Source organism: Muntiacus reevesi, chromosome 12 (assembly GCF_963930625.1).
Source record: "Muntiacus reevesi chromosome 12, mMunRee1.1, whole genome shotgun sequence".
Taxonomy (NCBI): domain Eukaryota; kingdom Metazoa; phylum Chordata; class Mammalia; order Artiodactyla; family Cervidae; genus Muntiacus; species Muntiacus reevesi.
Window position 1 is genome coordinate 51,734,981 of NC_089260.1, and position 15,274 is coordinate 51,750,254.

The 15,274-nt window shown below is 39.9% G+C and overlaps 1 protein-coding gene across 1 annotated transcript in view; it reads right to left on the reverse strand.

The window, feature by feature from the left end:
* Positions 1-607: 607 nt before the first annotated feature.
* CLVS1 (clavesin 1) overlaps positions 608-15,274 on the reverse strand; it is a 144,165-nt gene continuing 129,498 nt past the window's right edge. Inside the window, exon 5 of the mRNA XM_065902649.1 lies at positions 608-1,851. Within this exon, the coding sequence (XP_065758721.1) occupies positions 1,764-1,851 (88 nt within the window). The 3' untranslated portion in view covers positions 608-1,763. The remainder of the gene's footprint in view (positions 1,852-15,274) is intronic.

A 15,274-nucleotide genomic window follows, 5' to 3' on the forward strand; every position in this document is an offset into this window, starting at 1 on the left:
ATAATTGACTCCAGTAGCATTTTAAACACTTGGATCCCACAACTGTTTCATAAACTCAAGTAATAAAATGGGTTTTCTGATTTGCTTTAATTCTTCATCTTTCTTCCCTATGTTGTGGTATATAAGAAAAGTCATTGCATTGGTAGAATTATTTCAGTATTAGTATTATGTTATTTGAAGTGTTTACACAAAATGAATTGGTTTTATTTATACTGTGATGCAGTTGCAATTGATTGGGAAATATTTTAAATTCTATTTCAATTTTATTTCAAGAGTGGAATACAAAAATCACTTCTGTTATCATTTTCTACCAGTAGAAAAAAAATTAAAACACTAGATCTATTGAGAAAGAGATGTGATAATTTGTTAAAATTAGTCATAATATCTACTGAGGATGATTATGGCCAATTGATTCACCTCTTTTCTTTGAAATTTTTTGGCCAACAAATTGACCCTCCCAAGTACTTACAGTGTAAAATCATGTTTTACTGCTCATTATCAACTATTAAGTATTTTTTCTTTGACATTGAGCACCAACTGGTCATAGTAATGAAGGCCCATGTCATGCAAATGGCTGGGAGAATAAGAGATACAGCTAAAAACATACAACTGGTTTGGGGAAACATGGCACATGGAAGGATATCATATGCTGTGATATCTGTTTATTTTTATCTAGTTTCCTTTGAATGGATAGCTGGGGACTCCATTTCTAAGGAAAATAAACAAAGAAATAAAATGATCTTTGGCATTTCATCCTGCATTCCAAGTCTTCTCTTATTTTCAGTTCTTGTATATTTAGCCATCCTTAAAGATCTTCCTCCATGTTTGATACCTACCCTCTTAACAACAGCCAGGTCCATCCTTTGCACCTTTAACTGATTGCAGGAGGGAGGTGGGGGAACATAGTGGGTGTGTAATGCTTTTGCAGCACTTTTCTTGCCATAGTGACCTAAGTGAGGCAACTTGAAAAGATTCATTCATCACTGACATGTATTTTCAACATAACCCCCTACCCTCTGGAGACATACATTCCCTGTGGGAAGCCACATCGCTAAGATGAAATAGTCGTATCTCAATTTGTGTGTCTTTGTTTCACATGAGCTCATGATAATCAGCTGGTGGCCTGATCAAAGATGTGACATCAAAATCATTTTTGCAGGATATCAAAATAAACAAACTCTGCAAATAGCCAGACCTATAAGAGCATGCTCTTAGGCTGAACAATTTGAAATTGGATGCTGGTGATGAGGTCAAAGAAAATAACTCGATGTAGGAATGAAGATTACTGGAGATACTATTGTCTTGGGGCTTTGCACTACATTAAACTTGAAAATTGTGTCTGCACAGTTTAAATTCTTATGGATCTACTTGGAAATGCATTTAATTTTAAACTGCAAAAACTGGAGAGCATCTCTTCAAAGCCTCAGAAAAATCTTTATCCTAATGAGGTGTGTGCCTCAAATTTAGTTTTTCTCTTTTCAATTCATTTAATACCATAAATATAGGGTGGGGGAATCTTGTTCCATGACTACCTTGCTTCATCTTCCAATTCCCTCACTGAAAAACAAAAATGCATCTCTCAAGTCTTTGTTCAACTTTGGCTGCTCAGACCAATGGCTGGTGACAGTCATTACTGGGTGGCAGGAGAGGAGGCCCTTGTGTCGAGCCGAACGCATGAGTCGTGTGGTCAGTTTCACATGTGCTTCCTGGTGGCTGATACCACTGAGAGTTGGCGACGTCGGGAGCACAGGGTGGCTCGGGGTTCAGTCGAGAGCCAGGAGTGGCTGGGTGTTCTCATTCTCTCCCTTGTCCTCATGTTTCAGGGTCCCAGCTTCTACCACAGACTGAGATCTAATAATAGGAAAAGGGAAAAGATGTGATTACAGACAATCCATGGTGCTAGCCATTTTGGAATCTTGGAGGGCCTTCAGACTTCATGGATCCCTGATTAATCAAGACGCTCATCTATACAACTTCCTCCCCTTGTGTATCTCTATTTTCCATGCTTTTGTGTCTTCCACATCATGTTTTTAGGGAACCAGACATCTTGGAATTTTCTGTACAGGAATGTCCTTTTGATAAAACACACACATGTTCCAGCCACAATTCTGCCCCTTTGTCTAGACACTCTATGGATCTTGAGGTGTATAAAGTATCATAAATTTTGCTGGATTTTTAATGTTTCAAAATATTTTTGAGAGCCTTTGTTTTTCAAGGTCATAGGAAACTATCATATATGATGTTAATAGCACAAGATGTAGAATCAGGCTGTAAATGTATCCCTGACTCCTTAATGACTGAGGAGTCTTGGGGAAGTTCTCAGGACTCTGAACCTTGGTTCTCTCATCTGTAAAACAAAGCTATTACCTGTTACCTGTAGGTAGCTATTACCTACCTCCCAGAGTTGTTAAGAAGGACTAAAACTAATATTATACATAAAGCATTTGGCATGTAATTGTAGTCAAAATTTATGGAGCACTCTGTTATTACCAATATTGCAATAATGTCAGTGATCTTTAGTTTCTGATGTGTCCTTTTATACTGGAGTAATAATTTCTTGTGTTTATAACCCAGATTGAAATTATTTTCCAGCTTTATAGAGAGAAGATTATAAGAGCTATGCACACAGTAAACATTCAATCAACGTTCATATACTAAAAAGCAGAAGCCACTCAAAGCATTAAGAAAATGATTGAAGTGGGTTATTCAAATAAGCAAGACTTACATGTAAGTGCAGTAAATGGGTAACTCAGTACACCTGAGTTACAGACCTTCCCATACTTCTCTTTCCCCCAAAACCTGGATACCACGACATGGGTGAGTTTCTCTGGTTGACAACACTTGGCCTGTGTTGTCTGTCACATGTCATTGCTGAGTAAATTAAGATCTGTCTGTGACTCCAGTGGGAGGAAAACTGGAAGCTTGCATCTGCTCCAGAGTACCTTGACTCCACCCAATGCACCTTTTCCCTTTGCTGACTTTCATCTGTATTCTCTTGCTGTAATAAACCATAACTGTGAGTGTAACCACATTTCTAGGTCCTGTGAGTCCTTCAAGCAGATGATCACATCTGAGGGTGGTCTTGAGGGCCTCAGGCACAATATATAGCACTAATGTTTGTTGTCTGTGCAGCTGATATAGTTGTAACCTCTTTACATGTATGAAGTTACTTCATTTTCATAACCCTAAGGAGTGGTGCTATTATTGCTTCCATTTTGGGGTGGGAAAAAACTAAGGGACAAAAAAAAGAAAAAGAAGTAATATAGGAAAGGCAACACAAATAGAGAATGGAGAACAAGACAGGTTTATCACCATCACTGTATTCCTTGGTCTACCTAACACCGCAGCGATGTTTAGCTACTCTAAATTTCAATCTAGTCCAACTTTAGGTGCCGAGCCTAACCTTTAAAAATGAAGTGGATTTGATTGCTTCTGGTACAGGGCAGAGAAGCTCCAGATAGTAGTGTATTTCAGCTGTTTTATACATTGCCTACATATTTCTCTCTTTGCTTTAGTTAAAGGTTGTGTGCGTGGTGTGTGCATGTGCACACACACTCCTACACAAATGTAGCAGGGTGGGCAGTGGGGGTAATAGATTTATATAAAAAGCAGAAAAGCCAAAAACCGAGAAGGTTTTAAAACAAACTAAAACTGAAAAACAGGAATACAACTGCCCATACAGGCCACCTCCATTTAGCACCTTGGACAGCTGCCTAACCGCTTTGCCCTACAGGCCCTGGTGGAGATGGAGGATGTTAACGGCCAGTCCACTTTAGAGATACTAAGCTGTATTTCTCTTCTTTCATGCCACTTGGCTTTGTTTTACAACCTGGCAAGAGAATCGCAGCCCCAGAATTAGAAAGGACCTGAGAGACCCACTAGACAAACCCACCAGGAAATATTAAGGTGCTATGCAGTTTCCTGTTGACTATATCTGACTTTTCCTCTGTACTCCTAGAGGAGGAACTCTGCTAGAAAGCTTTTCCTTACAATGAACTAAAACCTGTCTTTTTGCGACTTTTATATACTGTTCCTGGTTTTGTCTGCTGGAATCACCAGAATATGTATAATCCATCCGATCCACGTAACAGCCCTTAAAATATTTGTTGAGCGCCCTCCAGCCCTCTCTCTGCTCCCACTAAAACTAACCAAATTCCTCTTTAGCCTTCAAGATTTCTAGAACTAAGCTACTTTCCTGCATCTCTTCATCAACTGTTTGCCCACAGGATGTCACTTCAAAAAAGAATGAAATTATTGCTTCCTTCTTTTTCTTTTTTGTATGCTTCTCTTGAAGCATAGAAAATGCACCTAAAATTGCCTTAGCCTTTCTGGAACTCACTTAATAAAGCCAAGGGAAATTTTAGCTCTATTTACATGTGCTGCTGTTAAGTCATTTCTCTCCCATCTTGAAAGTGCATGGTTAATATTTCATCTTTCTAAATTTGGCTCATATTACCACTGTATCTCTATCCTTTTGGATCTAGAAATGTGTTACCCATCCAAATTATTGTCTGTGATTTTCAGGAGTGGTGGATTTGTTTTTAAACTTTCCCTTCGCCTGTTTTGGAAGCCACCATGGGGAAAAAAATCAACAAATTCTCAAATATTGAACTTTCAAACAAAAATCACTCATTGCCACTCACTCATGGTAATAAAGGTTTCCCTGGTGGCTCAGCAGTAAAGAATCCACTTGCAAATGCAGGAGACGTAGAGACATGGGTTCAATTCCTGGATCAGGAAGATCCCCTGAAGGAGGAAATGGCAAGCCACTCAAGTATTCTTGCCTGGAAAATCCCACGGACAGAGAAGCCGGGCGGGCTAGAGTCCACGGAGTCATAAAGAGTCAGACACGACTGAGTGACTAAACAACAAAAAGCAACACTTCAAGGGAAACAAGGCATAAATGACACAACGGTTATGTGCTCTTTGATATGAGAGTTTTCAGCCCCTTTAGACCAAATAATTAGCATGAAGTGAATAAAGTTAAAGAGTTAAATGGCTAAGGATAGTTCATGTATGGTAAGAAATGTTTGTGAATGTCTCCTGCCATAGCTAGGGACTGTGAGAACATGTTCAGAAATACTCATTCTTTAGTGGAAATACTGCTTTAATTATGCAGACCTAGACTATAAGAAATGGAACTTGAAGTGGTCCATTTTCAGCACAAAGTAGCTGGCCTTGGGTGGAGAATTATTAACAAACGGTTTTCCACTCACAGCTGGCTAGTTTCATCTTGGAAAATTACTGGCAAGCTAGTCTTGCCTAACAGCTTACCCGTGGACCATCCCTAAGCTAACAGGATGTTTGGGAAGGGATAAACTAAAGTTCTTTGGAGAAATGTGGACTTAGGATGGGAAGGGAGAAGAAAGAATACCCTATGAGACTTAGATGATGTCCTAGAAGATTATAACCCCTTAGTACTAAGCCATTGAGGGACTAGGGAGGGATCTGTTTGCCAGGGAATGAAAGTGTTTGCTGTAACTGTCCCGGGTGTGCCTGCCCACCAGACACCTGATCTTGTAAGACTGTCATTTACAGTCTCCCTTTCACTGTTTTGACACACTGCTTTGTGTCTCTGAGTCCATCCCTTGGTTTTGGGCAAGTGAACATGTTTCTCACATAGACCCATAGATAGGTATGGGGTCACTGTGATCAACACTCTGAGAACAGGGTATTGGGGTGGGAAGCAGGCATCATCTCTTTTTCATCTCTAAAGAAAAAGAAGAGAGGAAAAGCTATCCTTCACACAGAGATATCATTCACAGACCTCATGTGGGTCCCTCTTCCCTTCACTTGGCATCAGATTTGGATCTGTTGACTTAAAATATATTCACAACTTAGAAGTTAAGAGTTATGTTTTATTCAGCAGAGAATTTTTAGGACTTCAAGCCCGGAGGCAGCATCTCAAATAACCCTGAGAGAACTGCTTCAAGGAGGGGGTGGGGGTGGGGGTCAGCACGGAGCCAGATTATATAGAATTTTTGCAACAAAGGGCAGGTAGTCTGAATGTCAAAAGATGATTGTTAACTAAAGAAAACCGGGTATCTCAAGTCAAGGAATTTAGTGCTTTTCTACGTGTGGGAAAATGCAAGAGTCTGGACTCACTGAAGTCATTGTTTCGATATGCACCTGGTTTCCTGGGTTTTCATATCCTGAATTTCCTCAGGGCTCATCATAGGAAGAGGCTACAGTCTGATGTTTGCTAGATGGCAGGTATTCATTCCTTCCTGAGTTCCTTCAGGGCTCACCAGCTCACTGATAATGACTGTGATATCCTTTGTTTACTGATACAGCAGAAAACATTCCATTTCTGAGATCTATGTGGAATTTTTTTAATCCTTGTGCTGACAGTGGGGACTCGGGATGCTAGCTTTCTTATCTCAGCCCATAAACTGTCTTGGCCGAGTGGTGGGTAACAGCGGAACAGCTCTTAGGCGCCGAGCATGAGGAACCACAGTTTTCTTTCTTGTTTGCATTTTTCCTGATTGAGAAGGCAACCAGGGCATCTTTACTTTCAGCGTGACATAATTGCATTTACCTGGTCACAAAATGAGCATTTGATATAAGGAACACATTCTATCATGAAATACTTGAAATTCATTGGAAAAACGGAAAGCATATGTTGCCTTTTTCAAAATCTAGCATAAATAAAGCAGAGTAACACTTGTCTTAGATCTTGCCCTCTGTCCATTTAGCTGAGTCACAGTACTCTCTGGGAAGAATGTTCAACTGTTCACTGATGAAAACATCTCTGCCACTCATAAACAGCGAGTTCAGGAACTGTGCATTAACCACGGAGGAACCACTTGCCTTGTGACTTTTTTGCCCAGATCACGTTAGTGGTAATCTCCCCACTTGTTGGCTTTGCCTTCACCCAAGAAGATGAACACTTCCACTAAAATAAACATTTCAGTCTTTTCTCTTGGGTCCTCTTTCCAACATGGAAAGCCAGCTTAACCTCAAGGGCAAGCCAGGGAGTTAAGCAAACTATTTCAACCATCATCATCTCAGTGGTATAGCCACTACCCTAACAACGGCTTCATTCTTGCCTTGATAGTTGCCATGTTTTGTTTTCCTGCTATTATATCCCCCACCCCCACCCTCCTCCATTCACTCTACCTTTCTTCTTTCTACTTTCCCCTTTTCCTTTCCAAAATTTAGAACTTTCCCCACTGCATGTCATCAAATATCTATAGCCATGCTTTACATTTTTACTGCCTCCAAAGGCATTTACCTTTCAAAAAGAACAAAATAAAGATGGAAAATGTTCATCATGAGCTAGTCCATTCTGCATAGACTCAGGATTGAACTAGAATTCTGTTCTCAGTCAGAGGTTTATTTCCAAAACTTTAGTTAGTTACTTAATCTCAACAGTTGTCACTGAATTTTCTTCTTACTAATTAACTGCTATTGCCTGGCTTGGGTGTTGTGGACCCCAAATAAGGGCACAGGACCTCCACCCTTCACCCTAGGCAATCACCTGGAGTCACAGAGACCAGGGCTGTAAGAGAGCTTCAGAGGCAATTTAGTCAAATCCTCATTCAATTCAGATCCTTCCCACTTGCTTTCCAGGGACCAACCTCATCACTTCTTCAGGAAGCATTCCATAGTTCTGGTTTTATTTCTTAAAATCAGTGATGAGCTTGGTTTAGTGGAATAGTAATGTCCTAGTACACCTGTATCAGCACTTCTAACCAGAAAGAGTGAGGTTTTTTTAAAGGTATTTTTTAAGATGTCTCTAAGTAATTCTACTCAACCTCTATTTCTCCCTGTAAGTTCCTGCCTGGACTTGAATGATGGCCCCACCACTGGCTTTGTGGTCTTAGACAAATTTGACCCCCTGGTGTATAAAATGGAAGTATGATAGTGCCCACAACATGGCAGGTGGGGGTAAGGAGGACTAGATGAATTACAAAATGAAAATGTCTAGCCCAGTGTCAGCCTGATACATGTGCGCCTTCATTTTTAGCTATTGCTATCCTTCCCCGTTTGCAGATAAGAAAATTAAGGTCTGGAATATTTAGTTCATCTACACTTTGAGTTACAAAGCATAAATTCAACTCCAAGTTCCCAAGAACCTCATTATTAAATTTACTAGAGAGAACTGTGTGTCCTGATGCATCGTTGACCTGAAACTAAATGCAGACTAAGATTTGAGAATGGGCAAAGACAGGCAAAGCCAAAGAATGCTCAAAGTACCACACAGTTGCACTCATCTCACACACTAGTAAAGTAATGCTCAAAATTCTCCAAGCCAGGTTTCAGCAATATGTGAATTGTGAACTTCCAAATGTTCAAGCTGGATTTAGAAAAGACAGAGGAACCAGAGATCAAATTGCCAACATCCGCTGGATCATTGAAAATGCAGAGAGTTTCAGAAAACATCTATTTCTGCTTTATTGACTATGCCAAAGCCTTTGACCGTGTGGATCACAATAAACTGTGGAAAATTCTAAAAGAAATGGGAATACCAGACTATCTGACCTGCCTCTTGAGAAACCTATATGCAGGTCAGGAAGCAACAGTTAGAACTGGACATGGAACAACAGACTTGTTCCAAATAGGAAAAGGAGTATGACAAGGCTATATATTGTCACCCTGCTTATTTAACTTATATGCAGAGTACATCATGAGAAACACTGGGCTGGAAGAAGCACGAGCTGGAATCAAGATTGCTGGGAGAAATATCCTCAGATATGCAGATGACACCACCCTTATGGCAGAAAGTGAAGAAAAACTAAAGGGCCTCTTGTTGAAAGTGAAAGAGGAGAGTGAAAAAGTTGGCTTAAAGCTCAACATTCAGAAAACTAAGATCATGACATTTGGTCCCATAATTTCATGGGAAACAGATCGGAAAACAGTGGCTGACTTTATTTTTCTGTGCTCCAAAATCACTGCAGATGGTGATTGCAGCCATGAAATTAAAAGACGCTTCCTCCTTGGAAGGAAAGTTACAACCAGCCTAGATAGTATATTAAAAAGCAGAGACATCACTTTGTCAACAAAGCTCCATCTAGTCAAGGCTATGGTTTTTCCAGTGGTCATGTATGGATATGAGAGTTGGACTATAAAGAAAGCTGAGCACTGAAGAATTGATGCTTTTGAACTGTGGTATTGGAGAAGACTCTTGAGAGTCCCTTGGACTGCCCGGAGATCCAACCAACCCATCCTAAAGGAGATCAGTCCTGGGTGTTCATTGGAAGGACTGATATTGAAGCTGAAACTCCAATACTTTAGCCACCTGATGCAAAGAGCTGACTCATTTGAAAAGACCCTGATGCTGGCAAAGATTGAGGACAGGAGGAGAAGGGGACAACAGAGGATGAGATGCTTGGATGGCATCACCAACTCAGTGGACATGGGTTTGGGTGGACTCCGGGATTTGGTGATGGACAGGGAGGCCTGGCATGCTGCAGTTCATGGGATTGCAAAGAGTCGGACACGACTGAGTGACTGGACTAAACTGAACTGAAAGACTAATATTTTAAAAATTCAAAATAAGTGATAAGACTACTCTACATTAAAAAAAAGACTACATAAAAAGTAACCTTATTATTTTACTTTATATCTTATAACTTTTAGAAGTAACCCAGAAGTTTCCACCTGATGAACAATTATTTATGTAGCTTTCAGTGCGTCTATTTGTAGTTGTTTTCCACTATATGAAGCAATATGGAGTTTCTTTCTGTAATTATGTCTTCAATAATATCCTTGATGTGGAATCTTAAAGAATAATTGTAAGACACACATTCTGTTCAGCTACCAAACTCTTCAATGTTAGAATGATACTTGTAGGCAATATGATACAATTAAAATTCATGGAACCAGATCAATAAATCATAAAGCAGCAAATCATTTTTTTAACAGTTAGCCCAAGTATTTCTCATGTAAGGCAGAAAAGCCTTTCTCTATCGAAGTGAAGAAATAAGAAATAAACCTCCCTTGATTGTGACAATACAATTTGCCATAACTTACTGAAATATAAAGAAATCAATGGAAGAAAAATAAATATTCTATTACTTTTTAAGTGAACTATTTTTAGAGTGATCTGAATAATTCAGCTTTTGCCTAAATGCCTTGTAACTTGAACTCAAGTGTATAATGTATTTCTATTTAACCTTGACAGGTACCAATCTTAGAGCAAGGAAGAAAGAGCCAAGGGAAAACACATGTGCCTTCAGAAAGGATGGAAATTGGGCTCACATATAAATAGGTCTAAAGCAACACCATCCAACACAAAGCCCTCAGCACATGTGCCCACTGAGGACTTGAAACTGGATCGGTCTTAGCTGAGATATTGAGATAGGCTGTAGAGACACTGTGTGTATGGGATTTCAAATACAGCGTAAAAAAAAAAAAAAAGAATGTAAAATATCTCACTAATACTTTTTAAATTATATTGAAATCATAATTTTGTATACATGGGGTTGGGCTTCCTTGGTGGCTCAGTGATAAACAATGCACCTGCCAATGCAGGAGGCATGGGTTCAATCCCTGGTCCAGGAAGATCCCTTGGAGAAGGAAATGACTACCCATTCCAGTATTCTTGCCTGGGAAATCCCATGGACAGAGGAGCCTGGTGGGGTTGCAAACAATCAGACACAGCTTAGGGACCAAACAACAACAATTTGGGTTAAATAAAACATATTATTGGAATTAATTTCACTTATTTCTCTCTTTACTTGTAATGTGGCTACAAGACAACTTAAAATTCTATGTGTGGCTCACGTTGTTTCTATCAGACAGCACTAGTCTAAGGCTTCATTCCCTCCATCAGGCTTGTGGCTGAACCAGAGTAATATACTCATCCTCATTTAGAATTTCAGTCATCCCGAAGGACCACAGCAACAGCATTATGATCTGTCACTGCCAATATTCAGTGTGCAGAGTTATTTTTCACATGTTAACTCATTTAATCCTCACACTGATACACACAAAGCCCCGGGTGACATGAGAGTTGTTTTCTGAGTAACACTGTTGTTGCTTGAATGCTAACTAGAAAGAAACTTCATTAGTTTAGACTCCATTAATTCATTGTTTAGATGAGGGTGAACATGTGCCATTATTTTATCTCTAAATGGATAAATAATATCAAAAGACTTCAGGAAGAAATTTAAACTACTTGAAAAGAAAGAAAGAAGTTCTTTCTGAACACACAGCAAAATTATTACTAACTTCATGCTACAATTACAGATGGTTTTGGTTGTTTATTATAAGGATCCTTGGAGAAATGAGCTGATGGAAGAGAATTGTCACCACGTCACTAACTTGCTATGAGACTCTATGGAACATCTCACTTGGCTTCTATGATCCCACATTTTTCAAAAGTAAAATGATGATTGCTGGACAAAGCGCTGATTTTAGCCCCAAGAGCTCATGAAGGCTACCAGACTGGGATAAATCAACATTAGTTCTTGAAAATAATTAGACTTCATTTTTCAAGTTCCACAATTCTGACTTAAAGCTAATTTGCTTGAATAGTCTAAGTACCTCTCTATCTCAGCATTTGTTTTTACCCCCTTCTAGAAATGCATAACAATATGGCAAATAACATATTTTGACCAGACCTGAAAAGCCTCTTTGAAAATTTGTATGAGTCCAAAACATTTAGATTTCATGAGTCCAAAAGATTTACTTTTTAAAAATCTTTTTAGGGACTTCCTTCCTGGTTCAGTGGTTAAGAATCCGCCTTACAATGCAGGGAACTCGGGTTCTATCCCTGGTCGGGGAACTAAGATCACATGTGACACAGGGCAGCTACGTTCAACTGCCACCACTTAGTCCATGTGTCACAACGAGAGATCACAGGTGCTACAACTAAGATTCAGTGCAGCCAAATAAATAAATAGATATTTTAGAAGATGTTTTTATTTCCAAAAGGTTCTAAATACTGAATTCAAAACTGCCAGGTGCTACTTCATAACTATTTTCGAAGAAGAACTAAAGAGCCTCTTGATAAAAGTGAAAGAGGAGAGTGAAAAAGTTGGCTTAAAGCTCAACATTCAGAAAACTAAGATCATGCATCTGGTCCCATCACTTCATGGGAAATAGATGGGGAAACAGTGGAAACAGTGTCAGACTTTATTTTTTGGGGCTCCAAAATCACACCAGATGGTGACTGCAGCCATGAAATTAAAAGATGCTTACTCCTTGGAAGGAAAGTTATGACCAATCTAGACAGCTTATTAAAAAGCAGAGACATTACTTTGCCAACAAAAATCTGTCTAGTCAAAACTATGGTTTTTCCAGTAGTCATGTATGGATGTGCGATCTGGACTACAACGAAAGCTGAGTGCCGAAGAATTGATGCTTTTGAACTGTGGTGTTGGAAAAGACTCTTGAAAGTCCCTTGGACTGCAAGGAGATCCAACCAGTCAATCCTAAAGCAAATCAGTCCTGAATATTCATTGGAAGGACTGATGCTGAAGCTGAAACTCCAATACTTTGGCCCCCTGATGCGAAGAAATGATTCATTTGAAAAGACCCTGATGCTGGGAAAGATTGAAGGTGGGAGGAGAAGGGGACAGCAAAGGATGAGAGGCAAGGATGACATCACCAACTCAATGGGCATGAGTTTGACTAAGCTCCGGGCAAAGCCTGGCATGCTGCAGTCCATGGAATCACACAGGGCTGGACATGACTGAGCAACTGAACTGAACTCAACTGTGTCATCATGAAGTATTCTAGTTTATTTGGAGTAACTGATTGCTTATATGATTGTCCTCAGGCCACAGTTTCCTGCTGCAAAGAGTAGCTCCCTCCGCGTCTCGAGCAACCAAGAATGTCCCAGTGTGCAGAAAAATTCCAGCTGGCCCTCAGCAAAGCTTGCTCATCACATCTGAAATCAGTTTCAGAATGTTTTGGAATGGAAGATTTCAAGACACACTTTGATTGGATATTTTTAGAATTATCAACAATGAGAGAGTTACCCAACCCCAAGGTTGGTTATTATATTTATTGTCATCATTTCATCATCACCATCAACAATAAAAGACACACCATTTATTGGGTACTGATTTCATGCCAGCTTCTGTGCTAATTCATTAGCCTGCATTATCTTTGTTTAAACCTCACAATAATTTTCTGAAGTGATACTGGTTTTTTTTTTTTTTTGAAGCATAGCTGATTCACGATGTTGGGTCAACTTTAAGTGTGTGGCACAGTGATCCAGTATATATGTTATTGTTGTTTAGTCACTAAGTTGCATCTGACTCTTGTGACCTATGGACTGTAGCCTGCCAGGCTCCTATATCCATGGCATTACCCAGGCAAGAATCCTGGAGTGGGTTGCCATTTCCTTCTCCAGGGGATCTTCCCAATCCAGGGATCAAACCTGGGTTTCCTGCATTGTAAGATGAATTCTTTACTGCTGAGCCACCCGGGAAGCTCTTAGTATATATATTCTTTTTTTTTTTTTTTAGATTCTTTCTCCTTATAGGTTATTAAAGAGTATTGAACATATGTCCTTGTGCTATATAGTAGGTCTTTGGTTATTTTAAATCGGGTAGTGTGTATATGATAATCCCAGTAGTCTAATTTATCCTAACCTCCCGTCCTTTCCCTTTTGGTAACCATAAATTTGTTTTCTATGTCTGTGAGTCTGTTTCTGTTTTGAAAATAAATTCATTTTTATCATATTTTAGATTCCACGTATAAGCGATTTCATATTATCTCTGTATGACTTAATTCACTTGATCCAGTCTCTAGGTCCATCCATGTTGTTTATCATTTTACCAACATTTCCCTGAATATGATCTTCTGAATACGAACAGCTGACACTTAGCCTTTCTGATAAGAGAGGCAGCCCTTGTCTGATCACTTGAAGAAACCAAAGAAAAGACTACCAACTTAGAAAATAGATATAGAGAATCAGATTATTTAGTTATGAAAATATTCTTAATTTTACCAAAGCACTCTTTTAATCAGAGTCACTTTAGTGCACCTGAGTGCTCAAAGTCATAGCTAGATAGTTAGCATGTGTTGTACCCAAACTCCTTGGTAGAACCCTTGGCATCAGAGCGAGATCTGCAGACATCTTAGAGCCCAGTCTGTAGGTGAACCAGACAACAGTTCTTGCCATCAGCCCATGTTCACTGTGTGTATAGGTTTACAAAGTTTTGAGGAATGGCATGCACTTCAAGGCAGGAGAAGGGGACGACAGAAGATGAGATGGTTGGGTGGCATCACCGACTTGATGGACATGAATTTGAGTAAGCTCTGGGAGTTGGTGATGGACAGGGAAGCCTGGCGTGCTACAGTCCATGGGGTTGCAAAGAGTCAGACACAACTGAGAGACTGAACAGAACTGAAGCACTTCAAGGTGGATTCAGGTGTCCTGAGAGAGTCAGATGATCTTTCAAATAATACAGTTTTAATATGCAGATACTTCTGGACAAATTTTTTCTACTACCAATAGTATCTAAAAATAGCAACACAGCAAACGGCTGCAGGTGCTTGCACCACCTGCTTTGAATGGGCTCATCTTTCATTAGAATTAGATTGGCACAAAGAGCTGCCAGTCACTTTCAGAGCATCCCTAATTTTTCCTAATTATTCTCCTCCCTGTGAAATGGATGCTGCACAGCCTCTGTGGAATCCCGTTGCTAGGACTGGAATGTGATGTTCTGAAGCAGGTAGAGAAAATGCCAGGAGCTGCCACCAGCTGAGACAATGAAGGTGACTCATTCTATCTGAGTTTGAAAAGGATGGCTAGTGTTCTCGATAAAAACTACCTTCTGTAAGTCTATTTTTGAGTCAGATGACTTAAATGGGCCTAAATGACAGGACACTAATGCATCTCCTTTGATATTACTACATTAGCCTGGATATCAATTTTCTTCCTGAGTAGCTGTAGCTTCCCCCCGCAGAATGGGGTTTAGGGACAGCACAGTACATCAGAGTGTGACACAGTAAGTTGCTTTTCAACCTTGTCTTAGAGACAGGATACAGTTGGGGCTGGTAGGAATGGGAGCAGACGTCTAAGACAGCTGCAGGGCTTTGAGAAAAGGCAAATACCCCAAAAAGGTGCTCTGTAAGTCCCTGCAGAATGAATGAATGAATGAATGCACACAAGTGTGAGAACAGTTGTGGTAAAAGAGACAGAACATTGGACTTGGAATGAAGAGAATTGAATTTACAAGGTTTTGCTGCCTACCAGCCCTGCCATCTGGGCTAAATCATTTAACCTCAGTGTATTGGGCTTCACTGATGGCTCAGTGTTAAAGAATCCACTTGAAATGCAGGATACCCAGGTTCGATCCCTGGGCCAGGACCT